The sequence below is a fragment of the Aulonocara stuartgranti genome, assembly GCF_965226115.1.
Source record: "Aulonocara stuartgranti genome assembly, chromosome: 14".
NCBI lineage: Eukaryota > Metazoa > Chordata > Actinopteri > Cichliformes > Cichlidae > Aulonocara > Aulonocara stuartgranti.
The window spans coordinates 11603810-11623218 of NC_138950.1; the positions used below are offsets into that span (position 1 = coordinate 11603810).

The 19409-nt window shown below is 38.9% G+C and overlaps 1 protein-coding gene, 1 long non-coding RNA gene and 1 pseudogene across 3 annotated transcripts; all 3 read left to right on the forward strand.

Moving 5' to 3' along the window:
• Positions 1-1743: 1743 nt before the first annotated feature.
• LOC309688070 lies at positions 1744-2563 on the forward strand. Its single transcript, XR_014270954.1, has 2 exons — positions 1744-1909; positions 2467-2563. It is a non-coding gene; the product is annotated as an uncharacterized lncRNA (long non-coding RNA).
• A 342-nt stretch (positions 2564-2905) lies between these two features.
• On the forward strand, positions 2906-7889 carry LOC309686976 (glutathione S-transferase omega-1-like; annotated as a pseudogene). The gene is made up of 7 exons (XR_014280737.1): positions 2906-2998; positions 5570-5765; positions 6539-6647; positions 6748-6965; positions 7049-7150; positions 7344-7450; positions 7705-7889. The product of XR_014280737.1 is annotated as a glutathione S-transferase omega-1-like (transcript).
• Positions 7890-8872: 983 nt separating this feature from the next.
• Positions 8873-14531, forward strand: LOC309687595 (dehydrogenase/reductase SDR family member 11-like). The gene is made up of 7 exons (XM_082502681.1): positions 8873-9444; positions 11993-12202; positions 12524-12618; positions 13790-13919; positions 14019-14111; positions 14198-14263; positions 14344-14531. The coding sequence occupies exons 1-7, from the start codon at positions 9313-9315 to the stop codon at positions 14380-14382; spliced, it is 765 nt and encodes a 254-aa protein (XP_082358807.1). The 5' UTR covers positions 8873-9312; the 3' UTR covers positions 14383-14531.
• The last annotated feature ends 4878 nt before the right edge of the window (positions 14532-19409 follow it).

Consider the following 19409-nt stretch of genomic DNA (forward strand, 5'->3'; position numbering starts at 1 on the left):
AATATTTGTTTGTTATTATAATTAGGCCTTTAGATGGACTAAAGATTGGCACCAACAGTCATTTCGATCGCCTTTTATTTTTTTTCCAGGAGCGCATTTCATAAAATGCACACTATCGACCACGCCCAAAAAGTGCTATAAAAGATTTATATATTAATTTTTTATTCCACTTTAAATTAGCCAATCTTTTAGACCTACTTCTCCTTGAAATATTCATGTCAAGTTTTAATTACATTTCGCGGATTTTAACCCTTTATATCCCGGTTTCGTCACATGAGCACACTGCTTTTTTTGCCCCAAAAACATAAAACATAAAACATAAAATATTTTCCAAAAAAAACATTTGAAGTAATATTTTATTGTTATTATAATTAGGCCTTTAGATGGACAAAAGATTGGCACCAACATTAATTTCGATCCGTTTTTAATTTTTTTTGCAGAAGCCGAAAATGTCCCCAGGCGGCGCTGCTGCTCCTGCTCCCCCGGGGAGGAGTGCCTCTGCCGCGGGTGTGTTTCGCGCAGCGCCGGAGCATATGGTTCGGTTCCCGTGTCTGCAGCACACACTTCCGCTACCACGTGAAAACAAATACGTCATTTCCTGTTGATTAAAAAAAATTAATGCACCCTCAAACGATCCTAAGGGCAGAAAATGGTCCGGAACGAGCAGCGGGCCAAGCTGCTGCTGCACGCGGGAAATTAGTCTGCCTTTTCCGGGTATCTGTCTCGAGCAGGCCGCTGGAGAAGGTGTGTATGTTCCAGCAGGCGTCACATGTGGAACAAGGGCGCCACCCGGTGGCCAAATAAAAAAATTACAATTCTAAGGCCCTGAGTCCAGAATGAAAGTGAAAGTTAAGCCATCGCCACTACATTAATGGTAATAATTGTACAGTGAAAAATAGCGTTTATAATGGGTTTCAAGGGGCAGAAATCGGCCACGAGGTTCGATAGTGGATGTATGCCTTTTATTCAGCCATTTAAGCTCATTTAAAAAACTCAGACTGAAATTTTAAAATAAAATGGGAAAAAAATACATGTTTGAAAATTTGGCTATACTCCATTAAACACAGTGGAAATGGCGTGGAATTAAAAAACGGAAAGGCCACGAAATGGTCCCAGGTTCTACCAATTAACTGTCCTGTGCCGGGAAGCATTTATATATCCATCTGAACTATGTCAGCTTGCTGCGACGATAAGTCATGTTTGTGTATTAGGCAATGTAAGGAAAGGGCGCGACATATTTGCCAATTCATTATGAATATGTGTTACATAATCTCTCCTGATGTTTAGACCAGTTCATTCATTGTTAGCATCAATACTATCTATGTTAAATCAATATTACACATGTACTATGTTTATTAAAATGTAATAAATACACATTTACCATCTAATGGCAGTGTTCCATATCTTAAATTAAAAATTGCCTTAAACTGTTTCCATAAACACAAAAACAAGATTAATTGCATGCGTCCATGCAGGGGGAGAGCTGCCTCTATAACGTCAACACAAACCCAACCATGCTGAAAAAAATGTCATGGTCCAGGGTCGTTGTGATGGGTTTTTTTTTTAGTTTTGATTTGTTATTTCTTAGAAGACTGGCTCCTATTCGTATTGTTACTCCAGTATTCCCCACTGATTCCATGTCTCTGTTTCCTTGCTTCCATTTTTCCTCCTTCAGTCTTGTATACGTGTCAGTACTTTTCTCCTTGTCATAGTGGGGTGTGGTTTTGGGTTCAGCTGCAGCAGTGTCAGGTGAGGTGACTGGCACACCTGTTGTGCATTAGCCAGTAAACCTAATCAGGGGGCATCTATGCTGGCAAACCAAGCAATGGTGTTGCGTAACATGTCGACGTTTTGTCACGTCCTGCGGCGTTCCTGAGGAACGCGAAAGGAGACCTTCGGCGTTCTTATGGTACGTGGCGGGTTATGGCTGGAATCCAGTGCAATGACGCTCCCGCGGTAATAGACGTTCCAGCCCTGTATTCCAGCCCTAAACCTAACCTTATCCCTAGCCCTGACCATAACCTTATTCCTGACCTTAACCAGGACTTTAATGATAGCCTGTTAATAGCGTGTTTCTAAGCGATTTGAAGAAAAAGAGCAAACACGTGTAGATTCAGTCCTGACGGTTCTCATATTTCCTCTTTTTTCAGAGGTCGTCATTTAGGAACGGTGGGTAGCCGAAAACGTAATATGGTGACGATTTGTCACCTAGCGTAAAATGTTACGCTTTGGGAGTGAGAACGTGTTGTGTGGAGAGCTGTTTGTGGGGTTATGAACCACTCAGGGAGGAATTTGAATGCGCTTTATGGACATCTCTTTTGCTAGCTGTGGTGGAGGTGTGGTCCCTAGCTCAGCTGCAGGGGAGGAGTGGTGCAGTGAGCTCAAGGGGGCGGTACCAGGAAGCAGGTGAGCTACAGGTGGTGGCGATTGACTGATCACGGTGTCTCTTTCCGTTTCTCTATATAGTGAAAGCAGTCGAGTGGAGACGAAGAGAGCTGGACTGGAACAGACCTTGTTCCTTGAGTTCAACACTGTCAATAAAATGCAATAATAGTAAGCACAATCATTGTGTGTTGTGTACTTTTTCACTAACATTTTTGATCCATGTGTGAAAGCTAAAACAAAGGAAGACTGTTTGCTGCCTCGGTCATACAGCAGATGCAGGCAGTAATATCCCACTTTTAGTTCAGTGGTGTCGAAGTCCAGGCCTCGAGGGCCGGTGGCCTGCAGGTTTTAGATAATACCCAGGGTCAACACACCTGAATCCAATTAAGGTGTGTTGACTCAAGCAAATAAAGGGAGGAATGTCAGAAGGAAACAAAAGGGGCAGCATTGTTGCAATGTCATGGTTAGTCATGTTGATGTTGATGTTCAAGTTCAGGTGGCTTTCATTGTCATTTGAATCATGTACAGTGGTACAGTACAGAGTGGAATGAGACAGCATTCCTCCAAGACCCCGGTGCTACAGATGACACATAACAGACAAACACAGAACTGCGTAAAGTGGAATGTGCAAAATTGAAAAATAGAAAAGGCAAGACAGTCATATGAGTTTACATGTGTTTAATAGTAATATTTAATGAAACCATTATGTGTTTTAATTAAACTCTTTTTAAAGGATTGTATAGGTCTCAGAGTTCTGTTATTTAGACATAGATGATTTAATTTAACTACTTTAGGGGTATTTTAACTAGTTAGGAGACTTTTGCATTTTCTTCAGTGCTATTTAGGAGCAAATAGTTTTCAAACAGAGGGCCGCAAATAACAGTGATACTTCTAAAAACCGTGTATTCCCACACAGCATTTAATTTAGCTAGTTTAGGAAGATTTCACTTTTCTAATAGTTTCACAGGCTAATAGTTTTTAAATAGACCACCACAAACAACATGTATCCCTTTAGAAATAAACTGTGATACTTCTAAACGTACATATTCACACTAGCGCTGTATCAACCCCAATGTGGCTTTAATGCAACTAGTCTTATAATTATCTACTAGTCTGCAACAGTTAGACTCGATGATTACACATAGATGATTTAACTATTTTAGGGGCATTTCACTTTTCTAAAAGTTTCACAGGCCAATAGTTTTAAATAGAGCACCACAAACAACATGTATTCTTTTAGAAATAAACTGTGATACTTCTAAAAAACACATATTCACACCTAGTCACACTCTGTAACAGTTAGACAGAGGGGGTGCAGTTAGGCTCCCAACAGTCTGTAAAAAGGTATGAAGCAACAAAAGAGGCTCCCTTATCAAGAGCATCCCAGCACCCATCTCAACTGTAGTTCCATACATTCCACATTTTTTAATTACAAACAAACAGTTACTTCCATTATCTTATCTTATCATGTCAGAGGCCAACAGAAACCTTGTCCAACAGAGTCTCCAAAGGCTTTCCACCTTTCTTTCTTACATCGTGCTCGTTTATCTCTACATCTCAGAGGTCAACTGAAAGTAGCCCCACCTATATAAAAACACCCCATCAGACACACAGTATTTTCCTCAGCACTTCACAACTGCCGCAAGGTATATCGTTTTAACTTTTTATTTTTTCACCTGAATGTGCGTTGGAGCCGACTTTGCTACCCGCACAGAGCGTTTCTGACAGTCGGGCGCTGCTTATACAATAGAGAAAAGCAACAATACAGAGTGTTTCTCTGCTCCAAGAAATCCGAGGGCCTTTCACAAGGTAAGCATGTCTGTTATACCCAGGGCATAAATGTCTGTATGTCGGTGCTGATTATTCAAACCCTGTTTAAAATGTGATACATATGTTGTCCGAAAACAATTCCTCTAAATTTGCAAAGTTACTGATTTAAAAAATATATATTTTCGAATTTTTAGTTGCATGTCAAACATATGATAGACTCTTGAGCATATTCATATAGCTAAATTCACAATGGTATAACCGTGCTAAATAAAAGAGGCCCAAGCACCAATGCACTCTAATCCACTCCGCTAAACTGTATGTTGATAAGTACATGAAGCGTACCTCTACCTCTACAGCTGAAAACAGTTTGTATCCGCACTCTGAGGGTCTGCTGAATTGTTTTTAATACGGCACCTTTTGACGAACAGCAGATGATGAAATCCTCTTTATTGTAGAAACTGTCCCTAAGCTATTGTTGCTCATACTTACTGAGGTCCCTAGCTACTTCCTTACTATGTCAGTAAACTTCTTTGAAAAGGAAGCTGTTGTAGATTTAAAGAAACATCTTAATTGAAGCAAAGGCAAAAAAACTGGAATGAATTTTATGTGACTGTTTATATTAAAGCCAACAACAAGTGAAAATCCAAAAACGGCTCCAATCCTTGGTATTAATGATCTCCCCCCTCTCTCTCTCTCTCTCTCTGTGTGTGTGTGTGTGTGTGTGTGTCCTCACAGAAGGAATGTCACAGCAGGAGCTTTTTCTCAAACGCATTACCAATCAGTTTGTTTGTTTTTTACAAGAAGTGTAGCTCATACAATGGTATAAATGTATTCTTTGCGATACTTTATGAATATGAAACTAAAGATTTTGAGTTCGTGCACATTGTGAAGCAAGAATCTAAATATTTGTGTCACAATAATTTCTATAAAAGCGTGTTGTTTATGGGGATAATGCAACAAATCTTTTGTGCGTCCTATTAATGATCAATGGTAATTAAAGAGGAACCCTGGCTCAGGACATTTTCATGACAAGTGACAGCGCAGACAACTACTAATGAGAGAACATGTTTTATCATCATAAACACGGTGATATGAAGCATCGTTAAAGTGTCACTTCAGTAATGTTGACTCATGTTTTTAATAATGACTTTAAAACACTAAACTCTAATTTCTGTGGTTATTTTAAGTTTAAAGTGCTATTTTAAGCACGATTTTGAGTTCGTGCACATTGTGGCTTCACAATGTGCACGAACTCAAAATCTTTCATTAATGTTCCAGAAAATACACATCAAGGTCAATTTTCAGACTGACACACCTCATTTCTCTACAGGTCTAATGTAGGATTTCAAATGTTAAAGTTCATGATAATAACCTACACAATCAGAAAAAGAGAAAATACGTGTGGCTTGTTTAGCTTTCTGGGAAAAAGAGTCCTCTTTCTAAGAACAACACAGACTTCTCATACACGCACATCGCAGTGTATAAATTCAGAACTTCAGCCGCACTATTCACTCGTGAAAATCTGAGCTCAGTCTTCACAGCCCGTCTTCTTTTTGTCTCATTCATTACTTCAGGTGCCAACGCGTCTGCTGAAAAGCATCTCGCTAAAGGTAAGACTTTAAGATATTACTGCGTTAAGTGAAGCCTCTGAAATGCAGTAAGCGCTGTTCCGTTCCCTGAACCGTTCTGCTCCCTGAGTTCTGTCGTGTTCCCTTACCTAGCTTGTGGTGAGGGTGTAGTTGCAGTTTTACAAAGCCATGCATTTTAATTAGGTCAATATTGATATTATTCGTGACGATTAAAAGCATGCGACTGAAAACGACTTTAAAAAAAAGTCAGAACAAATAGTGACACACTGTGGCTTCTCTAAAAACACACAGATGTCAGAAAATTACTTCTTCCTGCTAAAGAAAGGGTACAAATATGTAAATATACAACATCCATTTAAAGTCTACATTATATATACAGTATATAAATATTACCATGGAGGTATTTGTAATGTTAATGAAGGTGCTCTTTTCACATTTTTATACACAGTTCGTTTCCAAAAATCTTGGGATGTTGTGTAAAATTAAAATAGGAATGTATTGTAATGATTTAAAATCCTTACATTTAACTATAAACATGGGGCCCACCTGCTAATAACAAATATAAAATTCACTTTGCCCTTGTGGAAGCACAACATGTTCCAAACTGACAACTATAAAATTCCTTTAATTTATTGTACATTGTGTGAATTTTGTGCTTTCCTAATGGGAAAGCACAATGGATACATTAAAACAATTCAGCATTTTAAAATGTTGCATTACTGGCCTGAAAACACAAGTTAACTTCTTCTCCAAGCTGTTTTTTCTTATGGATGAAGGTTTTTTGTTTCCCTCAGGTAGTGCTGCACCTGGCCCAGTCCCTAAAGGGTACATCAAAGTTTACAGCATGAGGTTCTGCCTTTTTGCCCAGAGGGCCAGATTAGTGCTGAAAGCCAAAGGAATCAAGTAAGGCTACTTTTTATTCTGCTTTACTTTACGAATGGAAAGTCATGACAATCCTAACCTTTACTTAAACACGTATGTGCAACCTGTTTTTGTGTTTCAGGCATGAAATCATAAATGTCCATCTGGCAGACAAGCCTGAGTGGTACCTTATAAAGAATCCATTTGGGATTGTCCTGACACTAGAGACACCTGCTGGTGAGTTGATATATGAGTCACCGATCACCTGTGAATAGTTGGATGAAGGTTACCCTGAAAAGCAGCTGCTTCCTTCTTCTCCTTTTGCTAAAGCAAAGAATGATGCTGGAGTATTTTTCCAAAGTAGGTCACATGGAAACTTGCACATAAATCTTTATATTTTGTTTTTTAATCACCAAATAATCAGTTTAATGTCAGTGTTTTAGAGGATAGGATATTTTTACAGGATCTCATCAGGGAGAAAGAATGGTCAGGATGTCTCAGGACTGGAAGCTGAACTGAAAGAAAAGCTTTCCAAATTGAACGAGGTAGGTGACACAATTGATGCTTCTAGTTTCTTTACACATAAACATATAATTTGAAAGACTGTGTGTGAATGAGTGTGCTTGCAACTTTGTTTGCCAATCATAATCACTAATCAAAGGATTATTAAGATTATCTATACTTGGTTATTTTAGAGTATTAAATGCAACTCTAATGAAAGTAATATTCAATTTCTAGGACCTCGTTAACAAGAAGATCAAGTTTTTTGGTGGTGATTCCATAACAATGTTTGACTACATGATGTGGCCGTGGTTTGAGAGACTGGAGGTCTTTGAGCTGCAACAGTAGGTTTTCCAGATCTTGTTGTTCCATAAAGGTTTACCTCTTCCATGTGGACTTATTTTTCTTCCTTTCAAATGAAGAAATTACAGTGCCCAATCTGCAAAACTGTAACACAACTAAAGTAACAGTTTAATATCTAATTTGAGCTTTTCTTCCTTTGTAGCATCTACTGAATATCTTATATTTATTTCCTGTCTGCTGGATGTTTTGCAAACAAATGTGGGTTCACATGCTGTAATTTACTTTTGTCTCCTAGCTGTCTCGATGGCACACCTGAGATGAAGATGTGGACAGAGCGCATGCTGGAAGATCCAGCTGTCAAAGCCACAATACACAGCGTAGATGCCCACAAGGCCTTCTTCAAGTCCTTCGTTGATGGAAAACCAGACTATGACTATGGCCTGTAGAAGTTTGTGCTGACTGAACAAAAATATAGCTGTCTTTATATATTACTGTGTCAAACAAATCAGGTCTGTTTTCAAAATTCTGATGTGACATGTGTAAAGAGTTAAAGAGTCTAAACAGTGAATGGGAGTGATTTTCAAATAAAAATTGTCCATGAAATGACTGGCCTCATTCTGAGTTTCCTATTTGTGCTCTAAGATGTATAAAAACAGTTAAATAAGGAGTGATCGTTAAAAGGAATTTAATATGATTTATTGCTTTACATAATTCAATTAATCTATTTAGCAATTAGACACTGATGGACCACCACAGAAGAAGAGCAGAAGTTGAGTGTGCAGGGAGCAGAGATGTTGACAGCAGAAGCGACACAGAGCAGAGATCTGAGCAAGAGCAAATGCCAACAACTGAGCGAGAATGGCAGTTATTGTGTGTGTATATGTATAATAGCAAACACTGAAATGAATTTTGTTTGCTCAAAATAATTGTCTCCTTAAAATGCAACATTTGCAAAAATTATTTATGTGCGCTCAGAATAGAGGCACAGCATTAGCCATGGAGAGCGCAAGAGGTCAAGCAGTCCCAACAAGAGAGTGAGGAAGAAACAGAGGAAGGTGTAGTTAACGAATAAGGTAGAGAGAGGAAGAGACTCAGGGAAAAATAAATGGCTCATGGTTAAAGCAATTTGATAATAACAAGCTAATAGCTAAAAGGTAACTTCATTTCTACATTGCAACTAAGATGTTCTAGCCCAACAACAGCTGTACGAACCTGATTAAAAAAGAAAAGAACATTTTGATAGACCAGGCCTGCATCTATCACTTAGTGTATTTCGATCTCGGCTATGTTGTCATAGCTGTAGATCCTAGTAGTGTGGATCAGTGAATCGGTGTCTCATTCACTCCTGACATAAAGCTTGATGTCATCCATGTAGAGGAAGTTGCTGACATTTGCTCCTTTGCTTCAGACGTTATCTGTAGCGAGTCTTGTTAATGATTTTGCTGAAGGGGGTTCAGGCCTATGCCGAGCAGCACTTGATGGAGATTTGTGTATTTGGCTTGAGGTTGGCCTGTAGCATTGTTCGCCACTTCCCCATTAAATTCTTGATGAAGGCTCTTATGGTCTTGTTGGTCTTTTACAGTTCTAGATAGGTCAATTGAGATTAAATTAGTTTTCATTTGATGGATATGAGTAAATAGATTGTAGTATAATTTTCAAGAGAAGCAACAAAAAAACCGATTTAAATGTTTTCCTACAGTTTGCTGATGTCATGAACGCAGCACAGAGACGACTGTTTTTAAGCGCTCTGGGCGTTCATAGTCATGTTCACAGGGTTCACAGCTCACGCTTTTGTGACAGGTCCATGAGAGCTCTGGGGTCTCTCTGCTGTAGACTCAGCATCCCTATCTTTATAATTGTGGGGCTTTCGTGGGTGTAGCAGGTTATCGTTGTCTGGACTGTGATGGAGCGCTGGCGGGGCAGAGTGGCTCTGGTGACCGGAGCCTCGGTCGGGATTGGGGCGGCTGTAGCGGTAGAACTGGTCCGACTCGGTATGAAAGTGATGGGCTGCGCCAGGGACGTCGAAAAGATTCTGGTATGCTATAAAGGGAAAACTTAATTTCTGCATTTAATGTAAAGATAAATACATTTTGGTTGTTAAAGTTACTATTATGCAGGGGAAAACGCTATTCTTCGTTGTTGTTTTTTGTTTGTAGTTAAACTACTTTTGATTTACATCTACAGAGTTTTTATAAGAAGCTAGCAAAAGCCAGAATATTAAAATTTAAAACATAACGGTGAAAATCCTCTTTTGTGCCCTTTGTTTTCTTGAAATTTACAACTCTGTGGTTAATGATTCTTTAAGTTGGCACACAATCCGTCAGCATACTGTATGTAGATGATATGCACTGTTGGTTGTTGAACTTTGAAACATAATGCTGTTGTCAAAGATTAGCCACAATCAACAATCTTAACAAAGTGCAGCTATCCCACCCACTCCATGACATGCTGGTCAGTCACAGGAGCTCGTTCAGTGAGAGACTGAGATTACCGAAAAGCACCACTGAACGACACAGGAAATCATTCCTGCCTGTGGCCATCTCCCTGTACAACGCATCCACTTAACACACTGTTTGCTGCTACAACTACACATGTTTCTTTTCCAACTATTTATTTATGAGTGACTTATGTATGTATGTATGTATATATATGTATATATTGTACTATTCTTAGTTAGTGTATTGTCTGTCTTGTCTTAATGTTGGTTTAAAATGGAGCACTGTAACAAAAAATAATTTCCCCCAGGGATCAATAAAGTATTCTGATTCTGATTCTGATTCTATAGCAGGGCTGGACTTGTAATCTGACACACCTGGCATTTTCCCGGTTGGCCGACACACTTTTGGAGAGATGGACCAGCCAGAAGGGCCGCTGCGCACCGGCGTACAAGCACTGACAGCAACCCATTGGCTCATTTTAATTACTGACACTGGATTGCCCAATAAAATTTCCTTGCTCGCTTGTAGAAAAAGGTAAGGGTGAAATAAGTGTCGAAAAGTTGGAGCTGAAAAGCTGAGAGAAAACAACAGGGGCGAGATAAGACCCTTTTTGGGGTGTGAAGTTTTATCAGATTACCCCTAAAAATAACTATAATAATAGTAGTATTATCTTCAAATGTTATATTATCATAACTTTTCTATTGAGGACAGAACAGGATAAAATGGAAACAAATTTTATGTCCAGTGTTGTTCTCTCATGATGTTACAGTCTCTCTGTTACAGACTTTAGTTGCTGCCAGAAAGACGATAAAGAAATAGTTTCATGGCACAAATCAGTGATGCAGATTTAAAACACACTTCAACTGAAATAGAGTAAAAGTTCAGACTGTATATAAATCACTAGAGATTATTAGCTAATTTTACCCTTCCGATCCACTAGTCTGCTGGGATATCACAAGTTAAGAAGCTGGTGTACTTATTATTATTTTTGTTTGTTAAATATTTCTGTTCCTATTCTGGTCAAATTGGGCTTCAGTGTTTGTGTACAGTACAGCTCCAGCTCCAGGTGACAGCAGGTCAAAATGATGTAACCTGTCAGCATCTAGCAACAGCCTGCATTCAGTTTAAATATTGCTATAAATTCTTATGGATCAGTCTTTTAATGGCTGTAGTGATTAAATTCATCAAAAATTATAAAGCTGTAGCTTCTGTTTTACCCACACGTCTACTCAGTGTGTTGTCCTGTTATCGTGGATCCCCCTGTTGCTCTTATAATAATTATTTAAAGATTAGATTTTTGTCATTTTCTAATTTCTAGATGAGTGAGGAGGATGGAGAGAGAGAACAAGGAGGTTGCAGAAGAAGAGGAAGAATGAGGGGGCAGAAAGTGAAGTTAGTGGGAAAACAAAAGTTATTTTTCACACAAAGTAGTTTTTCATGTATTTGATGGATGCTTTCTAGTAAGGTACTGAAAATGTCAGTGGACATTCTAAACAGAGCATAATGATATGAATGGTAGCATTTTACAGGATTCATACCACTTTAAACATGGCTAAACAGGGTGGCTGGCCGCCACTACATTGATGTGACATCTACAAATCTATTCTGTTCTATTGTTTCAATATCAACAATCAAACAAAAGGGAATATATATATAATATGTGTAGGCAGGATATATACATTTATTTATTCATTTATTTATTTATTTTCTGAGTGGATCATGGCGGGCTGCCTGGACCAAAAATGCCAGGACCATCTTTTTTTGTCCCAGTCCAGCCCTGAGCTACAGTGACATCTCCCAAGAATAAATTAAGAGCTTGAATTAGTAAAGTGGGTTTTTTTTTTAATTTCCTTGATAAAATGCATGAACTGTTTGAAACACACCTCAAGACAAAACCAGACAAAATGCTTTTGCAGGCATCATCATGTGCCTGCTGTTACAAAATCATTAGTAGATCCATGAAAGAAGCAAAACTCAAAAATGGGCAGAACATCCAAACACAGGCAACTGTTTGTGGATGATATGCAAACTGGAAAGTCAAATCAGTGAATTTACAGTAACTTAGTATATTTGAATAGTAGATTCATAAACCTTAAAAACACAAAGTGGATTCTGAAGTGTGTCAATTTTTCTTTTTGGTTTCAGAAACTGGCAGCAGACTGTCAGAGTGCCGGCTACCCTGGTGTTTTGGTGCCTTTCAAGTGTGACTTGACCAAAGAAGAGGAGATTCTGGCCATGTTTGCAGCAATCAAAGAGCAGCACAAAGGCGTGGACGTCTGCATCAACAATGCTGGCTTGGCTCATCCAGAATTGTTGCTAAACGGCAAAACCAGTGGCTGGAAGAACATGATGGATGTAAGAGCTCAGAGTTATTGTAGAAATATAATATTTGTTGTAGCGTTTTATCAAAAGTAACATTCACAGGAATAATGTCCCAGCAGAACTTTGAACTGTAAAAAAGTGAAACATGTCATCATCTGTCACTGGTTTTAATATTGTAGCTGATCAGTGTGCATTAACCTCTCAGTGACTACAGCTCTTAAACTGACTCATTAATAGTTTTTGAAGCTGCTTATAACCGTTTTTCACCCACTGTGTGCAAGAAGCAACAAGCAAGTGCATCAACCAGAATGTGCTGATTCCTGATATTTTGTTTTCTGTTTTTTTTTCTTGCAGGTAAATGTTCTTGCTCTCAGTATCTGCACACGCGAAGCGTATCAGTCGATGAAAGAGAGAAATGTGGATGATGGACACATCGTAAACATAAACGGGTTCGATATTTTTATTGGTGATATCAACCTGTATCATTATTATTATTAAAATTATTATGTTTTCACTTGCAACAAAGTCACATTTTACAAGAGGGAAACTACCAGGTGGCTGGGCCTTAGCTTATGGGGGCCCAAAAGAGCTACATCAACAGCAGAGTCCATAGTTAGTCAATTCTGGTCAGGGGCAGAGACCCTGGCGGTCTGATCCTCGTTTGCCAAAACTGAGAATTTTTTGCCAAAATTCTCAGATGGGGCTAGTGAACAGGATTCAAACATACTGACTCAGTCTAGTCGGGCTCACCACAACGCACAGCTCAGGTTCTGCAGCAGTGCTGCTGACTCCAACTGAGGAAAGAGCCAGACAGTGGAAGGAGAGTGGGGTCTGGGCATCTCTGCTCAGATTGCTGCTTTGCAACCTGGCCCTGGATAAGCAGTAGGAAATAGATGAAGGAATGGATTTACTTCTTAACTGTCCCAGAATCTCCCAGTGCAGCCTTGATTTTAAAAGCAGAGCCAGAAACAGAATCAATGCAGATATCTAATTCCACTTATTATAGACTCTTTAGTCTAATGACTAGTGTCACTCATGCAGTAATAAAGGTCTGCAGCTCAGGATTTTATCAGCATATTAGTATTACACTATAACTGGTTTTTTTAGTCTTCATAATTAATAAGCAGAAATCCCATGCAGTATTTTATGGTGGCCAATCAGCAATCCAGAACCTGAATATTTCCAGTTAACTATCAACAAAACAGCTTTGTAGGCCTCGTGTTTCTTACATCATTGAGACATGACTTTAAAAGAGTTACTTTACTTGCACATTAATGCATGCTGTTTAATGCTCATTTGGTTAACTGTTTATAGCTCAGGTGGCAGAGCAGGTCAGCCACTAATCAGAAGGTCGGTGGTTCGATCCCAGGCTGCCTCCTGGCTGCATGCCAAATATCCTTGGGCAACATACTAACCCACTGGTGGTGGTCAGAGGGCCCGGTGGCGCCTGTGTCCGGCAGCCTCGCCTCTGTCAGTGTGCCCCAGGGCAGCTGTGGCTACAATGTAGCTTGCTATCGCTAGTGTGTGAATGACTAGTGTAAAGCGCTTTGGGGTCCTTAAGGACTAGAAAAGCACTATACAAATGCAGGCCATTTACCATTTACCATAAATCTGTTGCAGCATGTGCGGACATCGTGTAATTACCAATCCTGATCTACATTTCTACACTGCCACAAAGTATGCTGTAACCGCCCTGACAGAGGGCCTGCGGCAGGCGCTGCGTGCAGAAAACAGCCATATCCGAGCCACAGTAAGGCTTTAAAAACACTGTAGGCAGCTCCAAAAGTCACTTTAAAACCAACATTACTGTGATGAGACCCTCACACACAGTATCCACTCTTTTTTGCAGTGTATTTCTCCTGGTTTGGTGGAGACAGAATTTTTGTCACGGTTCTACAAAAACAATCCTAATAAAGCAGCTGGTGCATACTCTGCATACAAGGTAAAATAATTATTCCTACACCTGATGTACTGTTGATGTGGTAACTCAAATAATAAGTCATTAATCACGTTTCACTTCTCTGACAGTCTCTGGAAGTAACAGATGTTGCCAATGCTGTTACGTACGTGCTCAGTGCCCCTCCTCATGTTCAGGTGATTTTTCTCTTATTTTTATGCCTTACTCTTTTTCTGTATAAATATCATTTTATATTAAAACACTGTTCTCCCTTCAGATCGGAGATGTTCGGATGCAAGGTACGGAGCAGGTTTAGAGTTGAACCACATGACCTCCCTGAAATTATGCACTTCTTCACTACATTTATGGGAATGATGATTTATGATCTGTTCACAAAACAGTTTTGTTGTTGATGTTTGTACTGAAATTTTCTACTAATATATAAAATAAAATGAGAGAAAACTGGCTGGCTTATTTTCTTGAAGGAAATCTCATTTAAAGAGCAGTGCATGGTGGAAAACATACAATTTTATACAAAGTATAAAAATAGAAACTCACAGTGCGACAGTATCAGGCTGTGGATAGCGATGGTAATGGGACACTCGAATTCAGAAACACTTGATTCCACCCCTTTGTGTTTTGACCACTAGGGGTCATAAAAGGTGCAGGTTAATATTTATTGCTAGAAGATTCGCTCAGAGAATCTGTCAGATTAAAATAAACTAGATTAAATTAATGCTGAGAATGCTCTCTTGGTCTCTGAGTATGTAAGTTTATAAAAAAAATAAAGGACAAACTACCAGACAAAAGATTTTTGACCTGTGTGTTAAAATGTCAACATGGATGTAGGATTAAGCTTTACTGAATAACGCAGCGTGGAAGACTTTCTGATGAAAGGCAAGCCTGCTTTAATCTAAATCTGTACTTCAGTCCATGGAGAGCTGCCAGAAGGACTCTCAGTCCAGAGGAAAGCAAAGGTTAGCTAAGGACTCCCGCCTCAGTCCACCACCTTTCTCATGTCAGTGTATATATATTCAGTTACACTGGACATACATTTGTATGTATGCACAAATGCAGCTGCAGGTCCTTGCACCTAAACACAAAGTGTAAGTCAGGAAATTGTCCCACTGTTTGGCACTTCACTCTGCTGTGCATGAACGGACTGTCAGCAAGTCAATACAGAGAAACACAAAACAAAGAGACCCAAAATAACCACATGGAGACTTAACACAATAAGCAGACACAAAGCAACTATAGAGGCGTATTACCAAAAAGATACACAGAACAATGCAGAGTAACCACAAATGAATACAATGTCTGTATCAGAGTGCCAGCTTCTTTGAGAAATAGGCCGGAGTTCTTCTTCCATCAGCAATGTGAACCAGGTCATTTTCTGTCAATCCTCCACATGTGTGAACACAGTGGATTATTGGCTTCTTCAGCCAAACAAATCCACAGAACACAATGTTCTTTCATTATCATGTCTTCCCCCAAACCATACATTGTTCGTTTGATTTTCTGCTTGACCGCCTCCCTGGCTATTCAAAGCCATCGCCACAATAGTAACCAGAGGTCAACACATGACCCGCGCTGTGGGCAGCAAATCTTTCTTTTTTCGGTCTTTTCATTGTACAATTACAGCTTTACGGTGAGGTTCAGTTCTTTGTTTGCATGCAAGGACAGTGCATGTATTGTTCTGGTTCACTTTCACTGCTCTGTGACTGTACACTAGCTCAGTGGTCCCCAACCTTTTTTGCGCCACGGACCGGTTTATGCTCGACAATATTTTCATGGACTACCCTTTAAGGTGTTGCGGATAAATACAACAAAATAAAACTAGTACCAGTACCGAAAAAAAGAACATTTATTCATAACACACTTGAAAAGACCAAGGAAAACCGAGTAAACAATAAAAACGATAACAAAATAACGCTGAAAACCGATAAAAACCCTGAAAACTATACATTTCACACCTGAGCCTCAACTCTCGCGGCCCGGTACCAAACGACTCACGGACCGGTACCGGTCCGAGGCCCGGGGGTTGGGGACCGCTGCACTAGCTGCATGATATCAAACAGCAAGAAGATTTAATCGGTGAGTTTATTTTAAATGGGATTGTAGTGTTAAAAGTTAAAAGACAAAATATGAAAAACAGCAAATACTGAAAAAGGAGATGTGATGGATGTACTAACAGTGAAGACAAGGTTATCTCTCAGTTTGTGTATTTAATGTGTGACTGTTTTATTCGTTATATATTTTTTTCAAACATGTAAATATAACTAAAATATGAAAGAAAGAAAAAATCATAAAAAACATCAAGTTTTCATGAATATCTTTATTTCTACACAATGTTTATGCTAGAGATGGCACGATACCACTTTTTTATGTCCGATACCGATACCGATATCATAAATTTGGATATCTGCCGATACCGATATGAATCCGATATAGTGTTTTTTAATCAACAAAACTGTTTTTTAAAATATCTTGCTGCATTTTGCAAGTCTGCAAGTTCATACTCAAGTTTAAAACAACAACTACACTAAAGCTATTCTGTTATACCTGTATACAAAAAAAATATTTCATAGTTCAGCAATACTGATCAATCTAATAAACTTAAACCTACACCATCCTCCCTATTCTGGTATTTTAAAGAGTACTTAGCGTAAATATTAAGCAACCTAACTAACAGGGTTCCAACTCCCAGCAACAACATAAATAAATAAAAAATAGAGAACCACCCCTCACGCGCCACCTCATGATGCTTAATCGACGTAATCAACCTTAATTTGATGCAGTGTGAAAAAAAATGCACAGAAATCAATTATTTTTCAAGAAATATTAAATAGATTCAACATCTTTCTTCAACAAAATTGCAGACTGCACAGATGGTACCTTCCCAAAGTAAAAAGTACTATAGCTTACTAGGGTGTATATATTAGACTTAATAGTCACTATATACAGTAATTGACTTCTATTCATTTTACATCAAATTAAAACTTTGGGTGTCAGATAATTATTTATTAAAAGCTAGACATTTTAAATGAGAATAAGAAAGAAAAGTCTGTCTTTGTGCCCCCTTTTCCCTGTTCATGCCCTATCGGCCCCCCTGGCTAAACTTTGCTAGATCCGCCCCTGCACAGTTACCAGCGTCAGCTACGTAGAAAAAGATCCTGGTGTAGAAAGTAATATTAAATAAATTCTAACAACAGCTTATCAAGCTTAAACGTGCTGCTGTTGTTCAGCCGCTGGTTTCCTCTTTCTGGTGCAAAGTGGGCCAAAAACAAACAAGAGAGACGGAGTCGCGACAGAAAAGCCGATCAGCTGATCAGTTTCACGATTGAAGTAGCAGCCGGAGAGCGAGAGGCAGTCGCTTGTTAAGCTTAACGTGGGAATGCTTTACAAACATTCAGAGATGGACTTACACACTTGCTTTACTTCTCTCGGGGATAACTTTGTCGGAGATGAAATGCCAGGTTGCTAGCGAAGCTCCACATGCTATCCAGACCACCGACAGGTCCGGCATGCCACAGCTGCTCTATCACGTGATGCATACTGCTCCGACTGCTAACGTTCTGAGGTGAGTTACGGCGTGTTGCAAGTTTTGTGAGGTGCTTTCGTGATATTTAATGGATCGGATTACATTTTTTATTTTTCTCCGATATCCGATCCAGTAATTTAGGTCAGTATCGGACCGATACCGATACGTAATATCGGATCGGTCCATCTCTAGTTTATGCTCGAAATTTTTAATAATTTTGGAGGCCTACATGGAGGAAATTATCCAAGAATTCGCAAGACTGCAAAAAAACAAAACAAAGATCTTTTCTGTCACAAAATGTGAGCTTTCTTCTGTGAGACCCTGCTGCACATGTTACCCACAACCCTTGAAATATATATTTGACCCTTTGGGAAAGTCTGAAAGAACTGCAAAGTGTCTAGTATCAAGAAGAGCTTATGGAGTCGGTTGCATTTACTAATCAGAAATATTCGTGAGGGTACATTTTTATGTATAATGCCAACGTCTTTAAAATATATTTTTTACTGCTACTTTTTCTTCCCCCGCTGTGAGAAATGGCTTTATCACACATCCAACTGTGTTAGTCGCTCTTCCCATTTCAACTGTGGACTGCATCTGAAAGCTCCTTTGAATATTTGGATGGCTTCCAAAAAGTCCTGGGAACTTGAGCTGTAGCATAAAAATCTGCACTTTTACATCACTCCCACTGTTTGCAAGATATGTAGATGTCCATATTGTTCGTGAATATTCTTCTTCTAAGAGCACATTTTAAATGATTGAGTGATTGAGGTCTAATTTGGAAATATGTTGCATGTCCAGAACCATCCAGAGAAAGTCCTCTTATGCAAGCATGTGACGGTCAGCTGATCTGTAGGATTTGCCTCTACAACCCTCAATGGTAAGTTACAAAGATTAAATCTTTAATTATTTTAAAAACATATTTAAAATCAATATTTGGCACAACGCAAGTCACATAAATGTAACAGTTTTGACTTTTCACCTAATAAACTGTAAGTTTATGTTTTATTTTACTTTTTTTATTCTCCAGAGTTCCGTGGAAATGAAGCAAGAGGTCGCAATCCATTGCCTGAAGGTGTATCTGAAAGAGAAGGAAGAGGATCTCTTCAGAGAACAGCTGGTAGGTGAATCTCACATTCTTTTGTTTTATTTTTAAATGGCACATAAAATGCTGACATGTTTCCATTTAAACTACCTACTTGCCAGAATGGTGAACAACAGTTCCCAGAAGAAGTGGTAAAGATTGTAGTCACCAGACGTGCACTAAAATTGTGATTGAAGGAACAGCAGTCCTGGAAGACCTTGATGTGCCCAGAGCATGTGCCTTAATGATGGGGCTTATATACGCTCTCAATCTGAGTTACCCAAAACAAGTAAAGAACACTCTAGAGGTATTCCAGAAGGTATTTATAGAACTTGATGGGCTTAAAGCCAGTCCACGGGTAATGTCTCTTAAGTGCAAACTTCTGTCGTGAAACGAATGTGAATTGGACTGTTTGACTCTTATGTTTTTGTATGCAGTCCTAGATGAGTGTAGTTTTGAGAAAAGTTTGTAATACATATAATCTTACCTTTGGATTGTTCCGTTGTTGAACATTAAAATCTTTTGTCATTTCCTTGATTCTGCAACAAGTTGAACAAGTTGATACCAATTTAAGTTAATGTTAATGTACATGAAGTACTTTTTTTTTTTTTGCTTAGTCATTTATAATTAAAGGGCTGCTATATTGTTTCATTTATGTTGTATTTACACAGAAGTGTATTACTTTGAAAATGCTTTGTAATAAAATAATCAATTGGAATAA